Source organism: Gekko japonicus, unplaced genomic scaffold (genome assembly GCF_001447785.1).
Source record: "Gekko japonicus isolate JY-2015 unplaced genomic scaffold, Gekko_japonicus_V1.1 scaffold964, whole genome shotgun sequence".
In the NCBI taxonomy this organism is placed as follows: domain Eukaryota; kingdom Metazoa; phylum Chordata; class Lepidosauria; order Squamata; family Gekkonidae; genus Gekko; species Gekko japonicus.
In genome coordinates, this window is record NW_015164214.1 from 616,563 (window position 1) to 632,703 (window position 16,141).

At 41.1% G+C, this 16,141-nt stretch overlaps 1 protein-coding gene across 1 annotated transcript in view; it reads left to right on the forward strand.

Annotated features, from left to right (window-relative positions):
- NIPBL (Nipped-B homolog (Drosophila)) overlaps positions 1–16,141 on the forward strand; it is a 180,294-nt gene that overhangs the window by 126,602 nt on the left and 37,551 nt on the right. Inside the window, exons 17-23 of the mRNA XM_015408480.1 lie at positions 1,914–2,142; positions 4,007–4,158; positions 5,539–5,619; positions 6,953–7,053; positions 7,703–7,841; positions 7,948–8,030; positions 9,615–9,747. Of these exons, the coding sequence (XP_015263966.1) occupies positions 1,914–2,142; positions 4,007–4,158; positions 5,539–5,619; positions 6,953–7,053; positions 7,703–7,841; positions 7,948–8,030; positions 9,615–9,747 (918 nt within the window). The remainder of the gene's footprint in view (positions 1–1,913; positions 2,143–4,006; positions 4,159–5,538; positions 5,620–6,952; positions 7,054–7,702; positions 7,842–7,947; positions 8,031–9,614; positions 9,748–16,141) is intronic.

Below are 16,141 nucleotides of genomic sequence, written 5' to 3' on the forward strand. Positions count from 1 at the left end.
AAGGTCCATTAGTGAATCAGGGAGGAAGGAACAAAGGGAGTGTGAGAGCAAAGCATTGTTTGTGTCTAGTTGCATTTGGTTGGAGCTTGGTGAGAAATCTGAATGCCGTCTGCGTCTGCGTTTGGGTAGTACCAGTGAAGTTGGTTCAACATGTTAGCTGTCTCCTGTGCCAAAAACTGAGCCTGTCACAGAGAAAGATGGCACTCTTAACAGGTTAATCGGATTTGTAGCAGATTTGCTCACTGAAAATGAATTCCCAGCATGTATTTACGTTACACTGAGATGAATGCTTTACTAATTAAGATGTGTGCAACTCAGATAACTTCAAGGCCACCTTTACTGCATCATTATATTAACTACAGAAAAGCATTTGTATTAGGTTTAAGTAAGGAGAGATCCACATTCCCCCCATTCTGTGTACTGCATAGTCTTGTCTCTTCTTCATCTCTCTTTCTGCGCTACCATAGGTTTTTCTGAGACTATCTCTGTTAACCCCTCTATCTGCACCTTACAGCACATGTTTGCTTGTTTGTGCTATTTATTTATTTATTCATATGATTTATATCTCGCCCTCCCCACCAAGGCAGGCTCAGGGCGGCTCTGCCCTGACCACTTTTCTCCTCCCTTCTTTTGCATCTATCTCACCTTTCTCACTGCACTTCACAGTACTTGCTATTATCGCTGCACATTTGTTACCTCCGTTTTTCTGCTCTTTAAGTGTTGAATGTATGTTAACAGAAATATTGGCTACCAAAAAAAAAAAGCCCACCCAGATCTGAAATCATCCCACCCTTGTCCTAGAGCCTACAGTATTTATTTTAAAACTTTCCTTGCTTAACCACCATGAAGGGAGCATAGTCCACCAGAGGGATCTCTGCCAATTTCTTTCTCTAACGTCATAGTAGAGCCTGTGTACTCAAACCCTTGCTGGGTGCAGTTTGCCCTTCCCTTGACCCTTTCAAGTGGTTTTTAAAGGGAAGGAAGGGACTGTAGTGGAGGGAAGATTGGGAAAAAAAACTCTTCTGCACCCACCTGTTGCCTTAAAAGCTTATTGTCCGCTGACTCATTCCGAAGAACCATCGAATTAAAAAAAAAAGTAAATCTTGCCAGCTGTAGATATTTAAAGAGCAAGGTGTCACTCTTCTGCCAGGTATAATTGTCAACAAAGCTATCTGCTTGCATCTTCATGGGCCTACCGTCATCTCCCATCTTTTAAAGAGGGAGTTTGGTCCGCCACTCAGTCACTGCACCTAGGTTTGTATGCAGACTTAACTGTGATTCACTTGGGGTTTCTTCTGCTGGACTCCTAGCATAGTGTCCAGTTGACCTCTTCACTCTCAACATGGCTCTCCTACTGGTCATCACCATTGTAGTCTAATGTCCTGGTGGGATTTGAGGCTGAGCCAGCTATAATTGCCTTTCAGGTAGACCAAGTTCTGTACATGCCACTGCCATTAACTGTCCGTGTGTCACCTACTTGTGTGAATGTAGAGATCACTTTGGGATATGGTTGCTAGCCAGGCATAAAAGAAAGCCCTGTCCTGGTCTTTCTAAGTGTCTTTAACAGCTTGATCTGCAGAACTGAAGTGGCCTACAGGTAGACACTGTCACTTGCTAATGTTGGCATCACAAGCTGCTGCTAAAGGCACAAGGGCAGGGCCACTAAAACAAAAATTGGCAGCCCAACTTTAATTGGATTTGTCTGAAAAATAATGGCATGTGATGAAAAGGAGCATAGAAAGGTTATCCTGGCTTTTATCTGGGTAGTGAAGTCTTTTAAAATAACTATGGAAACAATGTTTTATTCAAGCAATATGCGTTTTCATGCTCTGTTATCCAGAAATTTACTTTCTTGTGTTTTCTGTGAATATATTTAAGTGTATTCTTAGTCAGCACTTTGAATTTCTCTGCAGAATGACACTGAAGATGAGGAAAGATTGTGGAGAGACTTGATTATGGAGAGAGTCACAAAATCTGCAGATGCCTGCCTTACCGCGATCAACATCATGACATCTCCCAATATGCCCAAAGCTGTTTATATTGAAGATGTAATAGAAAGAGTTATTCAGTACACTAAATTTCACTTGCAAAACACTCTGTATCCTCAGTATGATCCTGTTTATCGGTTGGATCCTCATGGTGGTTAGTATGAAAATTATTAGATATATTGTTACCTTCTGTGACTGACTGTGTACAATTACAGAAAAGTTATTACAGACAGATCCTATATATCCCCCCTCCCACTACCAAAGGCCCCTTAGCTTGGCATCAACCTACCCATCCCACCTCTGTGTATGTTCCTTATGCCAGACTTTCTTAGTCCTCAATGCAAAAAGGATTAAGAAGGCAATGTAAATATAATCAGCTCTACTGTACTTGGTTATAAATAAAAAATAGTTGAATTTAAAATACATGTATATAAGTGGTCACAGTTACATGATGTGCTAGAGAACAAGCAGTGTAAGCATTGGGATTGTGCTGTTTATTATCCCTGGCTTCCTGTTGCCAACAGCAGCAGCATGGGAAGAAAGCCCATCATGGTTGCAGACTACTTCCTGTGATAGTATCACCACTTCACACCACTCCACAAAGGCTAGTGATGCTTGCAATGGAAGAAATCATATCATGAAGTCTGCCCACATGAACTCATGAGCTGCCCTTTACTGCATCAGAACATTGATCTGTCAAAATTAGCACTGTCTCCTCTATCTGACTATGGCTCTCCAGGGTCTCAGGTGGAAGTCTTTTGCATTACCTACAGCATAAAAATTGTAGCTGGAAATATTGGGAATGCAATCTGGAACCTTCTGCATACCATACAGATTGCATCCACTGCGCCCCGGCTGCTCCTCACGTCATTTCTGTAAACATTACCAGAATAACTGTACCACAATGATTAGGCCCTTTATGTCCTTTCAACTACCAATCCATCTGCATGTTGTTATTCCCAAGTTTCCACTGCATTCATTTTCTGACCCTCCAGTCATGCTAGCACAAGTCATACATCACTGGCACAGTGGCCAAAGTTTTTAGTTAATTTATGATAGCCAGTTCTTGAAAATCACCTGACATCTTTGTGTCCGCCCCCCCCCCCCCAAGGTTACTGGCCATCATAACCTATATTTTTGTTTTCTTTGACCTTTTGACAGCATCTTTTCCTGTATATTGTCCCAACTTTCCGATCTCCCCTTTGTCTTTTTCATGGCTGCTTTTACTGCAGTCTAGAGTTTTGTGCTTGTGAAGACATTGCCAGCGGTGATAAGTGTCAACTCCTCAGGTTCACAGTACATGTGCCCTGTCAGTTCTGACAAGGGGGGAACCTTGTTTTGAGCAGTAATACCTATAGATTGTGTGGGAGCCTGGGGTCTTTTGGTGGAGTACTACATATAACGCTATAAAAGAATCGTAAGAACGTAAGAAGAGCCCTTCTGAATCAGACCAGTGGTCCATCTAGTTCAGCATCCGGTCTCACACAGTGGCTAACCAGTTCCTCTGGAGGGCCAACAATAGAACATAGAGGCTGAGGCCTTCCCCTGATGTTGCCTCTTGACACTGGGATTCAGAGGATCAGTGTCTCTGAATGTGGAGGTTCCCCTCAGTCACCATGGCTAGTAGCCATTGATGGGATTAGATTATCCTCCATGAATCTATCTAATCCCCTTTTAAAGCTGTTTATTTCTGTGGCCATCACTACATCCTGTGGCAGCGAATTCCACATATAAAGTAGTATTTCCTTTTGTCCATCCTGAACCCACTGCCTATCAGCTTCATTGGATGCCCTCGAGTTCTAGTATTTTGGGAGCGGGAGAAAAAATTATCTTAGTAATAACTCTCTCCATATTTTAATGCCTATTTTAGATGTATTTTAGACCTTCCCTTCATACCAGGTGATTGGTTAATGTGTTCTTTTTTGTGTTTTTATATTCACTTTTTTGACAACTTGCATATTTTATGATGTCTATGTATGTGAAGTTCTAAAAAAATAACTTTGTTTAAAACTTTCTAGGTGGTGTGCTAAGCTCAAAAGCAAAACGTGCCAAGTGTTCCACCCACAAACAGAGAGTAATAGTGATGCTGTACAACAAAGTCTGTGATATTGTTAGCAGTTTGGCTGAACTGTTGGAGATCCAGCTTCTTACTGACACCACTATTCTTCAAGTATGTTCAGTCAGTTCATTGGATCTTGGTAGTATTTCAATGTGTTTCTAAAGCTGTCATCTGGTGGCTAGAACAGTGTTTCCTATAGTGAATAATTCATAACTTTTACCTACAAGAGATTTTAAAAGCTTATTCTTCATGAAATACAGCATGGAAGATACACATAATTCCAAATATCAGTAACTGCAAGTTGGTTACAGAGTAGTCAATTGTTCCATTTTAAACCCAGTGGAGTCAGTGGGCTTAGACTGGAGTTAACTCCCAGTTTTGCATGGCATCCAACTTGCTTTCCACATATGTGGTCTTCTGAACATCTGTAACTTTTCAGCATTAATCTTCTTTTAAAAAATTGCACATTGTTGTTTAAGAATGTTTTGACATCACCTCATTAATTTGTGTTGTATCTCAGGCCCATAGCTAGGAATTTATAAGTCAGGGGGCATTTAAATTTCTTGGGGGACACTTGGCACTTGCTAATTTAAATAATTTTATTATTCAAAGGTGGGAGGCAGAGCTGAGCCCTGCAGATAAAAAGGGGAGAGGGAAGGAATGGAAGCAAAATCATGGGCTCCGAAGCCAAGGGAGGGATTGGGCAGTGCGGCACTTGCTTTGCTGGCTTGGGAATTGGAGGGCTGAAGGCATTTGGGGCTTGCCTTGCTGGCCAGCAAGAAGCAAACCAGAGCAGTGGTGTGGATTGGAGGTGGGGCTTGCCTTGCTGGCCAGTGAGAGGTGAGAGAGAGCAGAGCTGCAGCATGGGTTAATCCAACCCATGGTGCTTGACTTACCAGCTGCAGCATGGGATAATCCAACCCATGTTGCTTGACTTGCCAAACAGAGGGAAGAGAGAGCAGCAGCAGAAGCATGAGATTGGAGGCAGGGCTTGCCTTGCCGGCTGATGAAAACCAAAAGAGAGAGCAGCATTGGATTGGAAGGCGGAGGATGTGGGGCTTGCCTTGCAGAGAGAGAGGCATGGGATTCGAGGGTGGAGGGCACGGGGTTTGCCTTGCCGAGAGAGAGTGGCAGGCAAGAGAGGGTGGCACGAGGCTTGCCATGGCAGCAACGAGGGTGATAAATAAAATTAAAAATTGGAAGTTGGGGGCCCTGGGCTGGGTGGGAAGTCGGGGGGCCTTGGTGCGAAGTCAGGGGGCCAGGCCCCGAAAAGCACCACTACAGCTACAGGCCTGTTGTATCTGAAAGTAATAAAAATTCCATAAAGAAAAGAAAAGGTGTTTCAGTTTTCATCGCAAATCATTTCAGTTGCAACTGTAACTAACTGTAATTTGTATCAGAAGTTGATCACTGCAGCAAAAGAATATGTTAATAAGAGGACCTGTTCTGGACAAAGCATTTACAGTTGCTTAATTTTTTTTTCATTGACAGGTTTCTTCAATGGGGATTACACCTTTTTTTGTAGAAAATGTCAGTGAACTTCAGTTGTGTGCCATCAAGCTGGTCACTGCAGTAAGTGCACCCTTTTAACCAATGTTTAGAAATGCAGGACTGGTATTTGTGTAAAAAATTGGAAACCGTGAGTCAAAAAATACCAGTATAATTGCATTTTGACTGTACCAAAGAACATCATTTTTTTTTTAAATTCTCTTTGGAATATACTTATAAGAATTTTCCTTCAACAGCAAAATTTTAGTTAATAATGTTACTTATACAGTGAAATCATGAATAGGACAGCTTCTTAGTAGAACCATGTGTAACATTACTGCTAACATGACTAAAGTAATTCCCTTAAAGTAATTGTGATATAGCCTCTTCAATCAGAATGTTATATGTTCAGGTTGGAGTAAATGGCTTCCTGCTCATTGGTTGCTTGTTAACTCTCACATAAATGCCAAGCAACGAATACATTGCCATTACCAGGCAGCTAAAGTGATGATGCTTATTGAAATATGACTGTCTTCAAATACCCTCAGTTTGATTGTCTGAACTCCCAGGGAATGGCAATCCATATGCGGAAACAGGCTTCTGTGCGCTCCTTCAGCAGTCATAAGAACATAAGAGACGCCAATGTTGGATCAGGCCAAAGGCCCATCCAGTCCAACACTCTGTGTCACACAGTGGCCAGAAATACCAGGTGCCACCAGGAGGTCCACCAGTGGGGCCAGGACATTAGAAGCCCTCCCACTGTTGACCCCCCCAAGCACCAAGATGACAGAACATCACTTGCCCCAGAGTCCCTATCTATACCTTGTGGTTAATAGCCACAGTTTGCAAGACCCGAGAATGGCTGTTAACAATAAGGTGTTTTGGAGGTTATTAATTCATAGGGTCACCAAAAGAAGTGACTTGTCCACACTTAACACACACAATAAAAGTACTAGCTGATCATTGCTCTTGTTTTGCTTCCCTTTCCACCCCCCACCCCCCCGGTAGAACAACAGAACTACCTGGAATCTGTCTGCTTTGGCAAATAATTTAAAATTGTGTCCTCCTTTATGGTCAGAGCCAGAAGAGGTTGCTGGTAGTGGGTGGAATCATCAGCATCTCTGATCTCATCATGTGCCCCCACATCAGAGATAGAGAAAGAAGTCCAAGAGCCCATCCCTCCCATAGTCCATTTGTGTGGTATGAGGAAGTAGGAACAAATGTTAGTGTTACTGCACTTGTAGATTTGGGATTTAATTTGTCCTGAATCTGAGTTTCCAATCTGTTTTGTCAAACTTGACTATTTGGTCTGTGCAAAATAAATAAACATAAAAGATGAGACCGCTCTGGAGGGATAGTTGTTCTCTTGCAAAAAGCTAGTCAGTGTTCTAAAATATTTAACTAACTTTACTAACAGGTCTTCTCAAGATATGAAAAGCATAGGCAATTGATACTAGAAGAAATTTTCACATCGCTTGCAAGACTACCAACCAGCAAAAGAAGTCTGAGGAATTTCAGGTAATGTACAGCACAAACCATGCCTGTTTTAGGTTATGTTGTGTCTTACAGATATTTGGAAAATTTCAGAAGAAAACTATGCTGAATGTGCTGAAGTACCCCTTGTTGAAATCAGTAGGACTTAAGCATGTTAACTGTGCTGCATAGTACCTGTTTTGTTTTCAGATGGCTACACAAGATTAAGGCATGTGTAGAATTGTATCACTAGGATTTCAGGACAGCTGCCGTGGCCATGGGAAAAGTATGGCTACTGGGACGTTCCCAAAATATCCCCCAAAAATCTTAAATGGGAAAACCAGCATTATGTTCAGTACCCATCATAAATTCCTGCCTTTCTCTAAGCTATGAGATTGTTTTACCCATCAGAGGGATAATAGGCATTGTTGGAAGAGTAGGATTATGCATGAGAGTGTTTTGGCAGGAATTATGTTGTGATTCAGTGTAAAATTGCAACTTTTGTTGAATCAAGCCTCTGTTCCATATTTTGTATACAAGTCATTTTCTGGTTATAAGTGCAGTGAAAATTCTCTCTATTGTAAATAAGATATGAGGTGTGCTCACAGTTGAAGCCAATTGGCAAAAATTTTCAGTGTTATGTTTGCAATTGTGTTTACATTTGTGTATAGTAAATAGCTTGTTTTCTCAACAGATTGAACAGCAGTGATACTGATGGAGAGCCTATGTATATTCAGATGGTGACTGCACTGGTGCTACAACTTATTCAGTGTGTTGTACATCTACCATCAGGAGAGAAGGATTCAAACTCTGAAGAGGAATCAAATAAAAAGGTAAGATGTGCCTTAAGTGTTCAAAAGTATATATATTTAGTTTGTATGCTCTCTCACTGAAATTACAAATCTATCTTTGGTAAACCAATTCTTTGTTCATTTTTAGGTGGATCAAGATGTCCTGATTACAAACTCATATGAAACAGCCATGAGAACAGCACAAAACTTCCTTTCTATTTTTCTTAAGAAGTGAGTAGAACTCAATTGCTTGTGGGTTGTTGGTTTTGCCTTCTGAAACTGTAATCTGCCCATTACGGAATCAGGCATGGAACTCTAGAGATTGGCTCGAGCATTTTCAGACAGTTAGACATGGAAACCAGTCTACCAAAAGATCAAAGACTAGATGTCCGAAGAATTTTTAAATGCATTATTGTTAAAAGTTAAAACTTCAACAAGCTGTTTTTATGTTAAGAAATAGGGCATGGATATTCCATCTGTTTTCATTAAGACCTCTTGAACATAAGGACTTTTATGCCAGATCCAGCTGCATATTTGTCGTAGGATATTGTAGTCTGAAAGCAGACAACAGGGGCAGGGCTTGATGGTGACAAGTAGTAATCTATTTTTTTTTTTTTATTTATGGATTTATTTTTCTGGGCTTCAGTGCTGTGGTAGTAGTCTCAAAGGATTGGCCTGTTTTGCAGTAGCACAAGGGATTGCTGTTTCTCTTTGTTCATGCAAACATCACGATCCCATGTGCCAAAGCTGCTTCACGAATCAGAAGCTCTGATACTGATGAAGCTTTAGAAGATTGGGTAGCAGTAAGCGAAGAATGTAGATGTGGCCCTTTTTGGAAGGCTCAGTACAGCTGTTTAGCTGTTGCTTCTTCCATCTTTGTCTGTGTAAGTTTGTTACCAAATAGTGGTCTGCTGAAGCAGAAGCTGCTAACTGAGTAGATCAATGTGTGTAAAGCATCATAGATGATACTTCCAAGAATGTATTAGTTTAAGTCTGCAGGATGTCCAACTTGTAGCGCTGTGCTTGAATTATATGCGAAGAGGAAAGCCATACTAATTGGGATGGTGCCCATATCAAAAGCGTTTAGAAGGCTCCTGCGAAATCATAATTGGGCAATGATTTTAAAACCTCTCCGGTTCATCTCTTTTATCTTCCCCTGCATTAATCTGAAGACTGCCATAACGTTCTTGAAACCAGTAACTCATATTCTGTAATATTTTCTGCCTAGCTGAAAACTGGAATCATCAGTGTAGTTTCTAATCGCTTTCTCAGTGTAGTGTAGTAGTTTCTAATCACTTTCTCAGCCAATCTGTGGGAAGTTTTCTTCTGTCACAATCTCTAACTATGCAGAGGCCTGAGGCTGGAATCCTGTGTAGTCTTGCCAGAAAATAAGCTGAATTAAACATACTGGGATGAAATATGGCACATTTTTATACACAGCCTTTGAGAGAGAAATGGAAGTGTCCAGTTAGAAAACACATAGAATTCTGTATGTGGGAGGGGGGATTTTTACCGATCCCCACTCCTATGGGGAACTTCCAATCCTCCCTCCAGCTGTCTTGAGCAAATCCCTCTCAGGAGCAGAATGAGGGGGTGATTTGATGCAGGTGCACAAGAGAGAAACTAATAAAAATCACAATGTGTACCTATGGAAATGTAGGTGGGATCCAGCTCAATGTAAATTAACATATTTTGACATTTTAATTCTTCATTCTGTTTTTAAAACAGAAATAGTTTGGTTTATGTCTATAATAGTATACATTTTGCGATTTGGATTTTATGCCTTATTTCACTTCTTCATTGTGTTTTGTGCAGATGTGGTAGCAAGCAAGGTGAAGAGGATTATAGGCCATTGTTTGAGAACTTTGTTCAAGATCTTCTTTCCACGGTCAACAAACCAGAATGGCCAGCTGCAGAGCTGCTGCTTAGTTTATTGGGAAGATTATTGGTAAGACACCTGGATTTTTCAAAACAGTAATTCTGCCTCTCTTGACTTGACCATATTATTAGAGTAATGACAGTTCACAGACTCTTGCACAGTGTAATCTTTAGGCCAGTACAGGCATACATTAATAACGATGGCCTACTAGGGTTAATCCTGCCTTAGGGTTTCTTTATGGAAATACCATCCATTTCAGAGAGCCAGTTTGGTGTAGTGGTTAAGTGCGCGGACTCTAATCTGGGAGAACCAGGTTTGATTCCCCACTCCTCCACTTGCACCTGCTGATGTGACCTTGGGTCAGTCACAAGCTCTGGCACAGCTGTCCTTGAAAAAGAGCAGTTTGTGTCAGAGTTCTCTCAGCCCCACCCACCTCACAGGGTGTCTGTTGTGGGGAGGGGAAGGGAAAGGAGTTTGTAAGCCACTCTGAGACTCCAAGTGAAGGGCGGGGTATAAATCCAATCTCCTCCTCTCCTCCTCTTCAAGTATTGCTATTAAACAGATTTGTCACTTTTCTGTAAGCCTTATTTATTTATTTATTTATTTATTTATTATTTTATTACATTTGTACCCCGCCCTCCCCGCGAACGGGCTCTTTTCTTTTCATAGCAAGAAAAGAGGCTAACCCTTGTAAGTGATTACATATTTGCAGGCAAAATTTCAATCTGTGACCCATCTCCACCACACATTAAAAAGGTATATTTTGATTACATGACTTCCACTGTAGGAGAGGGAATATTTTCTTCTGCATGCTGCACACTTAGATCACCATCAGAGACCCTTTCTCCAGGTCAGTCTTGGAGGATAGGCAAGCAATGACCCAAGGCCTTCTCTACAAGTGGCATCAAGTCCTTGGAAATACTCCCCAAAGATGTTTGCTTGCTGCCTGTAGTTTTGGTATGTAGGCACCTGGCACAAACACTTAATCTTCTTTGTGGTCTCTGTGTAGTCGCACACTTGGGTTTGGTGCCTGTGCTCTAACCCGACCTCGGAAGGTTCTAGAGCTAGCCTCAGATGTTTGGCATGCTTTTCTCCCATGTTCTGGAGAGCAGGCATCGACTGCACATGCCTGGAGCTTGAGGAGAAAGCATCTTCCTGCTCAGTTCTTTCTCAACCACTGTGTCATCCATAGAGAGACATGACTTCTGCTTAATTTGTCTGGAGGAGGAACATTGAGTGGACACCTGTCTTCACTGCCCCAAGTTTACGAAACAAGCCAAAAAAACCAGGGTGGCTTGCTTTTGCATTCTCTTGCTTCAAGGCCTCTCTTTACCTATGTTTCTGGAGTTGCTCAGACTATCCATTGTTCAGGCTCCACAATTCAGTGGAGCGTTGACCGTATCATTGATCAACTGCTGCACCCTCAACATAGTGACTCGGTTTCGACTGCTCCCTCAGTACCAAAGTCTTCCTCTCATGGTATCCTGCTCTTCAAAGACTATGGCTACAGCCGTAACTCTGCATCACCATGCATGGCTCAACTCTATGTCTTTACAACCTAACATTAAAGCAAAGCTCAAGGATTTGCTGTTCGACAGGGAAGGGCTCTTCCATGTTTCTATAGACGAGATGCTGACAGCTGAAGATGACAGCAGGAAGTAAGCATGGAGCCTTGGGGTCACCCAACCAACACCATTTCAAGCCTAAGCATTAGAAACCAGTCTACTCAAAGCGTCAACGCTCCCCTCCAGCACATGACACCTGGAAGAAGAAACCTCTCCCTCCTAAACAAGCCTACCAAGCAAAGTCAAAAACACCTTGCACTAAGTGGCCTGCTCAACCATCAAACCGCTCAACCTCTTTGACTTTTGCCATCCCATCAGACTTTTTCTCCCACCTCTCACAACCGCACCTGTAGGCACCAAGCTGCACTCCTATCTTTTAACTTGGGAGGCGATCACCATGGACACCTGGGCCCTGACCATCATTGGGGGTGCACAATAGAGTTCAAGCCTCTTCCGCACACCCCACATTTTGTGGCCCCCCTCCATCCTGCTTCCTCCTGGACAGAGTATGCAGCTTCCTCACCAAGGGAGCCATTGAGGAAGTACCCCAGACCGCACAACATTAGGGGTTTTACTCCAGGTATTTTGTAGTCCCAAAGTGGGACGGAGCCAAGCAAGCTATAATGGACCTCAGAGAGCTGAAACGCTACATCAGATGACCCAAGTTCCATATGGTTACTCTATAGACTGTCCTTCCGGTGCTCCCTGAAGATGCCTGGTTAGCATCAGTAGATCTACAAGATGCTTATTTTCATGTGACTATCAGGCCTCAGCACCATTGATACCTTCACTTCTCAGTGGAACACCTTCACTGTCAGTACAGAGTGCTCCCTTTCGGGCTGTCAACCGCTCCCCGGGTCTTCACTCAAGTGTATGATTGTGGTGGTGGCAGCCCTGAGACAGCGGGGCATTGTGGTTTATCCATGTATTGACAACTGGCTCCTGATCTCCCAGTCTCCACAACATCTGGAGAAAGACATCCAGACTACTCTCAATCTCCTGGCAGAACTGGGTCTTTGTGTCAATCTCAGCAAGTCATCTCTCCAGCCCGAGCCAGTTCTCCAGTTCATTGGTGCCAGGCTCTGCACCATCGATCAGCGGGCCTGCCTTCCTGCAGACAGAGCCTCTGCTCTACAGAATATGACAGAGGGTTTTCTGATGAAGCCATCTCAGTCTCCATTGACCTTTGTGTTGCATTATGCTCTGGATGTCAGGGTGCTCACCAAGACGCCTCGTTCAGCCACTGTCCTTTCTTTTGATCGGTAATTTGCAAGTAGGCCTGTAACAGGTAACGGGTTTTCATTATTATCTCTTGATGGGCTGGCTGCCAGCACCCTCCATCCTGTTCTCTGCTTAGCTCACTAGTCACCCAAGTGTGGGACTGCACAGAGACCACGAAGAAGATAAACAGGTTGCTTACCTGTAATTGATGATCTTTGAGTGGTTAGCTGTGCAGTCACACACGCCCGCCCAGCCTTCCCCACTCTTGTTCGCTTACCTTATGTTAACAGGACTTACCGGTGGCGGTCCAAAGGACCTGAGTGGGAGGGCGCTTTCTTCTCATCTCCAGGCAAGTGCAGTCGATGCCTGCTCCCCAGAGCGCCGGAGAAAAGGGCACCAAATGTCTTGAGGCTAGCTCTAGAACTTTCCAAGGTCAGGTTCGAGCGCAGGCACCAAACTCAAGTGTGTGTCTGCACAGATGACCACTTGAAGATCATCAGTTACAGGTAAGGAAACTGTTTTTTCCCTTATGTCTTTAGTTTGTAGCCTGCCTTAAAACCTGACTTCGCTGTAGTTTGCTGTGAGTACTGCTTTTGTATTGTTGGATTAATTTGTTTCATTTTGTTTCTTAGTAATATAGTAAACATAGTCCATCAGACTACAATGGAGCTAATAATTGCCTTAGAACCTGTACCTTGCTTGTATTGAGCCCTTTTTCCATTGGGGGGCATTCCTCTGCTGCCATAGGTACGTCCGCTCATGTGAGACCAATGTCTTTAAAAGAACTGAAAAGAACCTAGCATTAGAGGAATGCACTCTACACCAGGCAAAGAGCAGTGTAAATGGAACTAAGGCTGTAAGATCCAAACTACTGCCTTAACTTCAAAGATAGTGTTTACTGGCAAATAATTTGTAAGCCACATCCCTAATATCCACATATCTAATAGGTTATGAACAGTCTGCATTGTCACAATCTGCATTCAGATGTTAAATATAACTGCAATTAAGAGAAAATGGGCACTAACAAAACTTGTTGTCAGGCATGTGTGCGTGGCTTCTCTCCCCCCCCCCCCCCCCAGTTCTCACCCAGAGAATTGCAGTAAAGCACCACTGTCAGTTACCTGTAATATACATGGCATTTACAATCATAACAAATAAACGTTTTTAAGTATTTTAAATAATCAGATTTCTAAATTACGAATTCCTGAACTCATATTTCAACCAGAAAAGATGCAGTCATTAGCACAACATAGTTTTATTAGGTTCCAAAAAGATGACATGCTGAATACCAAAATGTGTTTTATATATCTATTTTATACTAACTCAAAGTATTATTGCTTGCCTTAAGTTTTTGGTTTAAATGGGCTAGAATTTAAACAAAGGTATGAAATGAATAACAGGGTTGCCACTTTCTGGAAAGTCATGGAAATGAAAATTGGTCAGGGAAAGTCATGGAAATTGGTCTGAAGTCAGGGAAATTGTGATTAAAATATATTCAAGCAGTGGATTTTTTTTTTTTTGGTAAACAATTTTTTTATTTTCTCAGGAATACAACATATAAAACATTTCATTCTATCAATTGTCTACCCCATTCCCAGTTCCTCCCCTCCCTCCAATGGCTTCCCACAATGCTTCCACCCCTGCTCCAAATTACTTCATATCATCAACAATATCAGTTTTTCATCATTACAATCTAAAGATAACATCGTTTGACTTAATATTGATCTAAACATATTAAGTTTTGTTTCACATCCCAGTTCTTTTCCAGATAAATTTTAAAATCATTCCATTCTCCAAAAAACTCATCGTCTTCTTTGTTATTCAGTTTTTTTGTAATCTTATCCATTTGTGCCATGAACAGAACTTTTTGTATCCATTCTTCAACCTCTGGTACCTTTTCCGTCTTCCAAAACTGAGCATAAATCATTCTCGCTGTCACTATCAGGTACCAGAGTAAAGTCTTTTTAGTCGTATTGACTTCTTCCATTTTAAGTCCCAAAAGCAGAATTTCCGGTGCTTTTTTAAAAGAACATTTCAATATTTTTTGCATTTCATTGTGGACTTTTGTCCAAAAGTCTACAGCTTTCTCACAAGTCCACCACATATGATAAAATGAGCCCTCATGCCTCTTACATTTCCAACATTTGTTTGACATATTTTGATTCATATTTGCAATCTTCTTAGGTGTCATGTACCACCTATACATCATCTTATAACAATTTTCTTTAACATTAGTACATGTCGAGATCTTAATAGAGTTTTTCCACAAATATTCCCAAGTTTCCATATCCACTTCCTTATTCATATTAATAGCCCATTTTAACATTTGTTCTTTAACAGTTTCATCTTCAGTATACCATTTTAACAACACCTTATACATTTTAGAAATATTTTTTCCTCCTCCACTCTCCCATACCTTTTCAATTTCATTTTTTTCCTCTCTAAAACCATAGTTTTTTTTGTCAGATCTAAAAAGATCATAAATCTGCATATATTTCAACCACTCATATTCATATTCAATTTCATTCTGCTTTTTCATTACCCACTCTGTTCCCTCTTTTTTAATTAAATCTCTATATGGCAACCAGTCTCTACCTCGCTGTCTTGAGTAAGATATCAACACTTCTACTGGTACAATCCACAATGGTCTTAAGTCACTCTGGTACTTCTTATATCTTGTCCATACCATATACAAAGCTTTTCTCACCAAGTGAAGTTTAAAAAAACTGTCCATTTTTATCTTGTCATACCATAAATATGCATGCCAGCCAAATCTACAATCATGCCCTTCCAACCCCAACAATCTGTCATTTTCAAGCTTCACCCATTGATCCATCCATGTTAGACAAACCGCTTCATAATATAGTCTAAGATTTGGCATTTGTAGACCTCCTCTTTCTTTGGCATCACAAAGTATTTTCATTTTGATCCTTGGTTTCTTGCCTGCCCAAACAAATTTTGACAACTCTTGTTGCCACTTGGCCAACAAATCCGTTTTATGCAGAATTGGTATTGTTTGGAACAGGAACATCAAACGTGGTAGGACATTCATTTTTATAACTGATATTCTTCCCATCAGTGATAAGTTCATTTTATCCCATTTCTTAAAATCTTGAGTCAGCTTAGTCCATAATTTCTCATAATTATTCTTATATAGGTCTATATTTTTTGCCGTTAATTCAATTCCAAGGTATTTTGTTTTTTTAACTACTTCACATTGTACCAGTTCTTGTAGTTCCACTTGTTTTTGTTTGATCATGTTTTTACATATAAGTTTTGTTTTATTCTTATTTACGTAAAAGCCGGCCAATTCTCCAAACTCCTTTATTTTTTGAAAAAGCAATGTCAATTTTTCTGTTGGGTTTTCCACCATAAACATTACATCGTCTGCAAATGCTCGATATTTGTATTGGTGTCCTTTATGTGTCAAGCCCTTTATTTCTTGATCGTACTGTATTTTTTGTAAAAGTATTTCCAATACCCAGATAAATAATAACGGTGATAACGGACAACCTTGCCTTGTTCCTTTCTGTACTTTGAAGTTATCTGTCAGTTCTTTATTCACATTTATTTTAGCTCTTTGTTCAGAATAGATAGCTTCAATACAATTTCTAAAATGTTGTCCCGCTTCAATCTTTTCCATCATCTGGTGCATAAAATTCCAATTAAGATTGTCA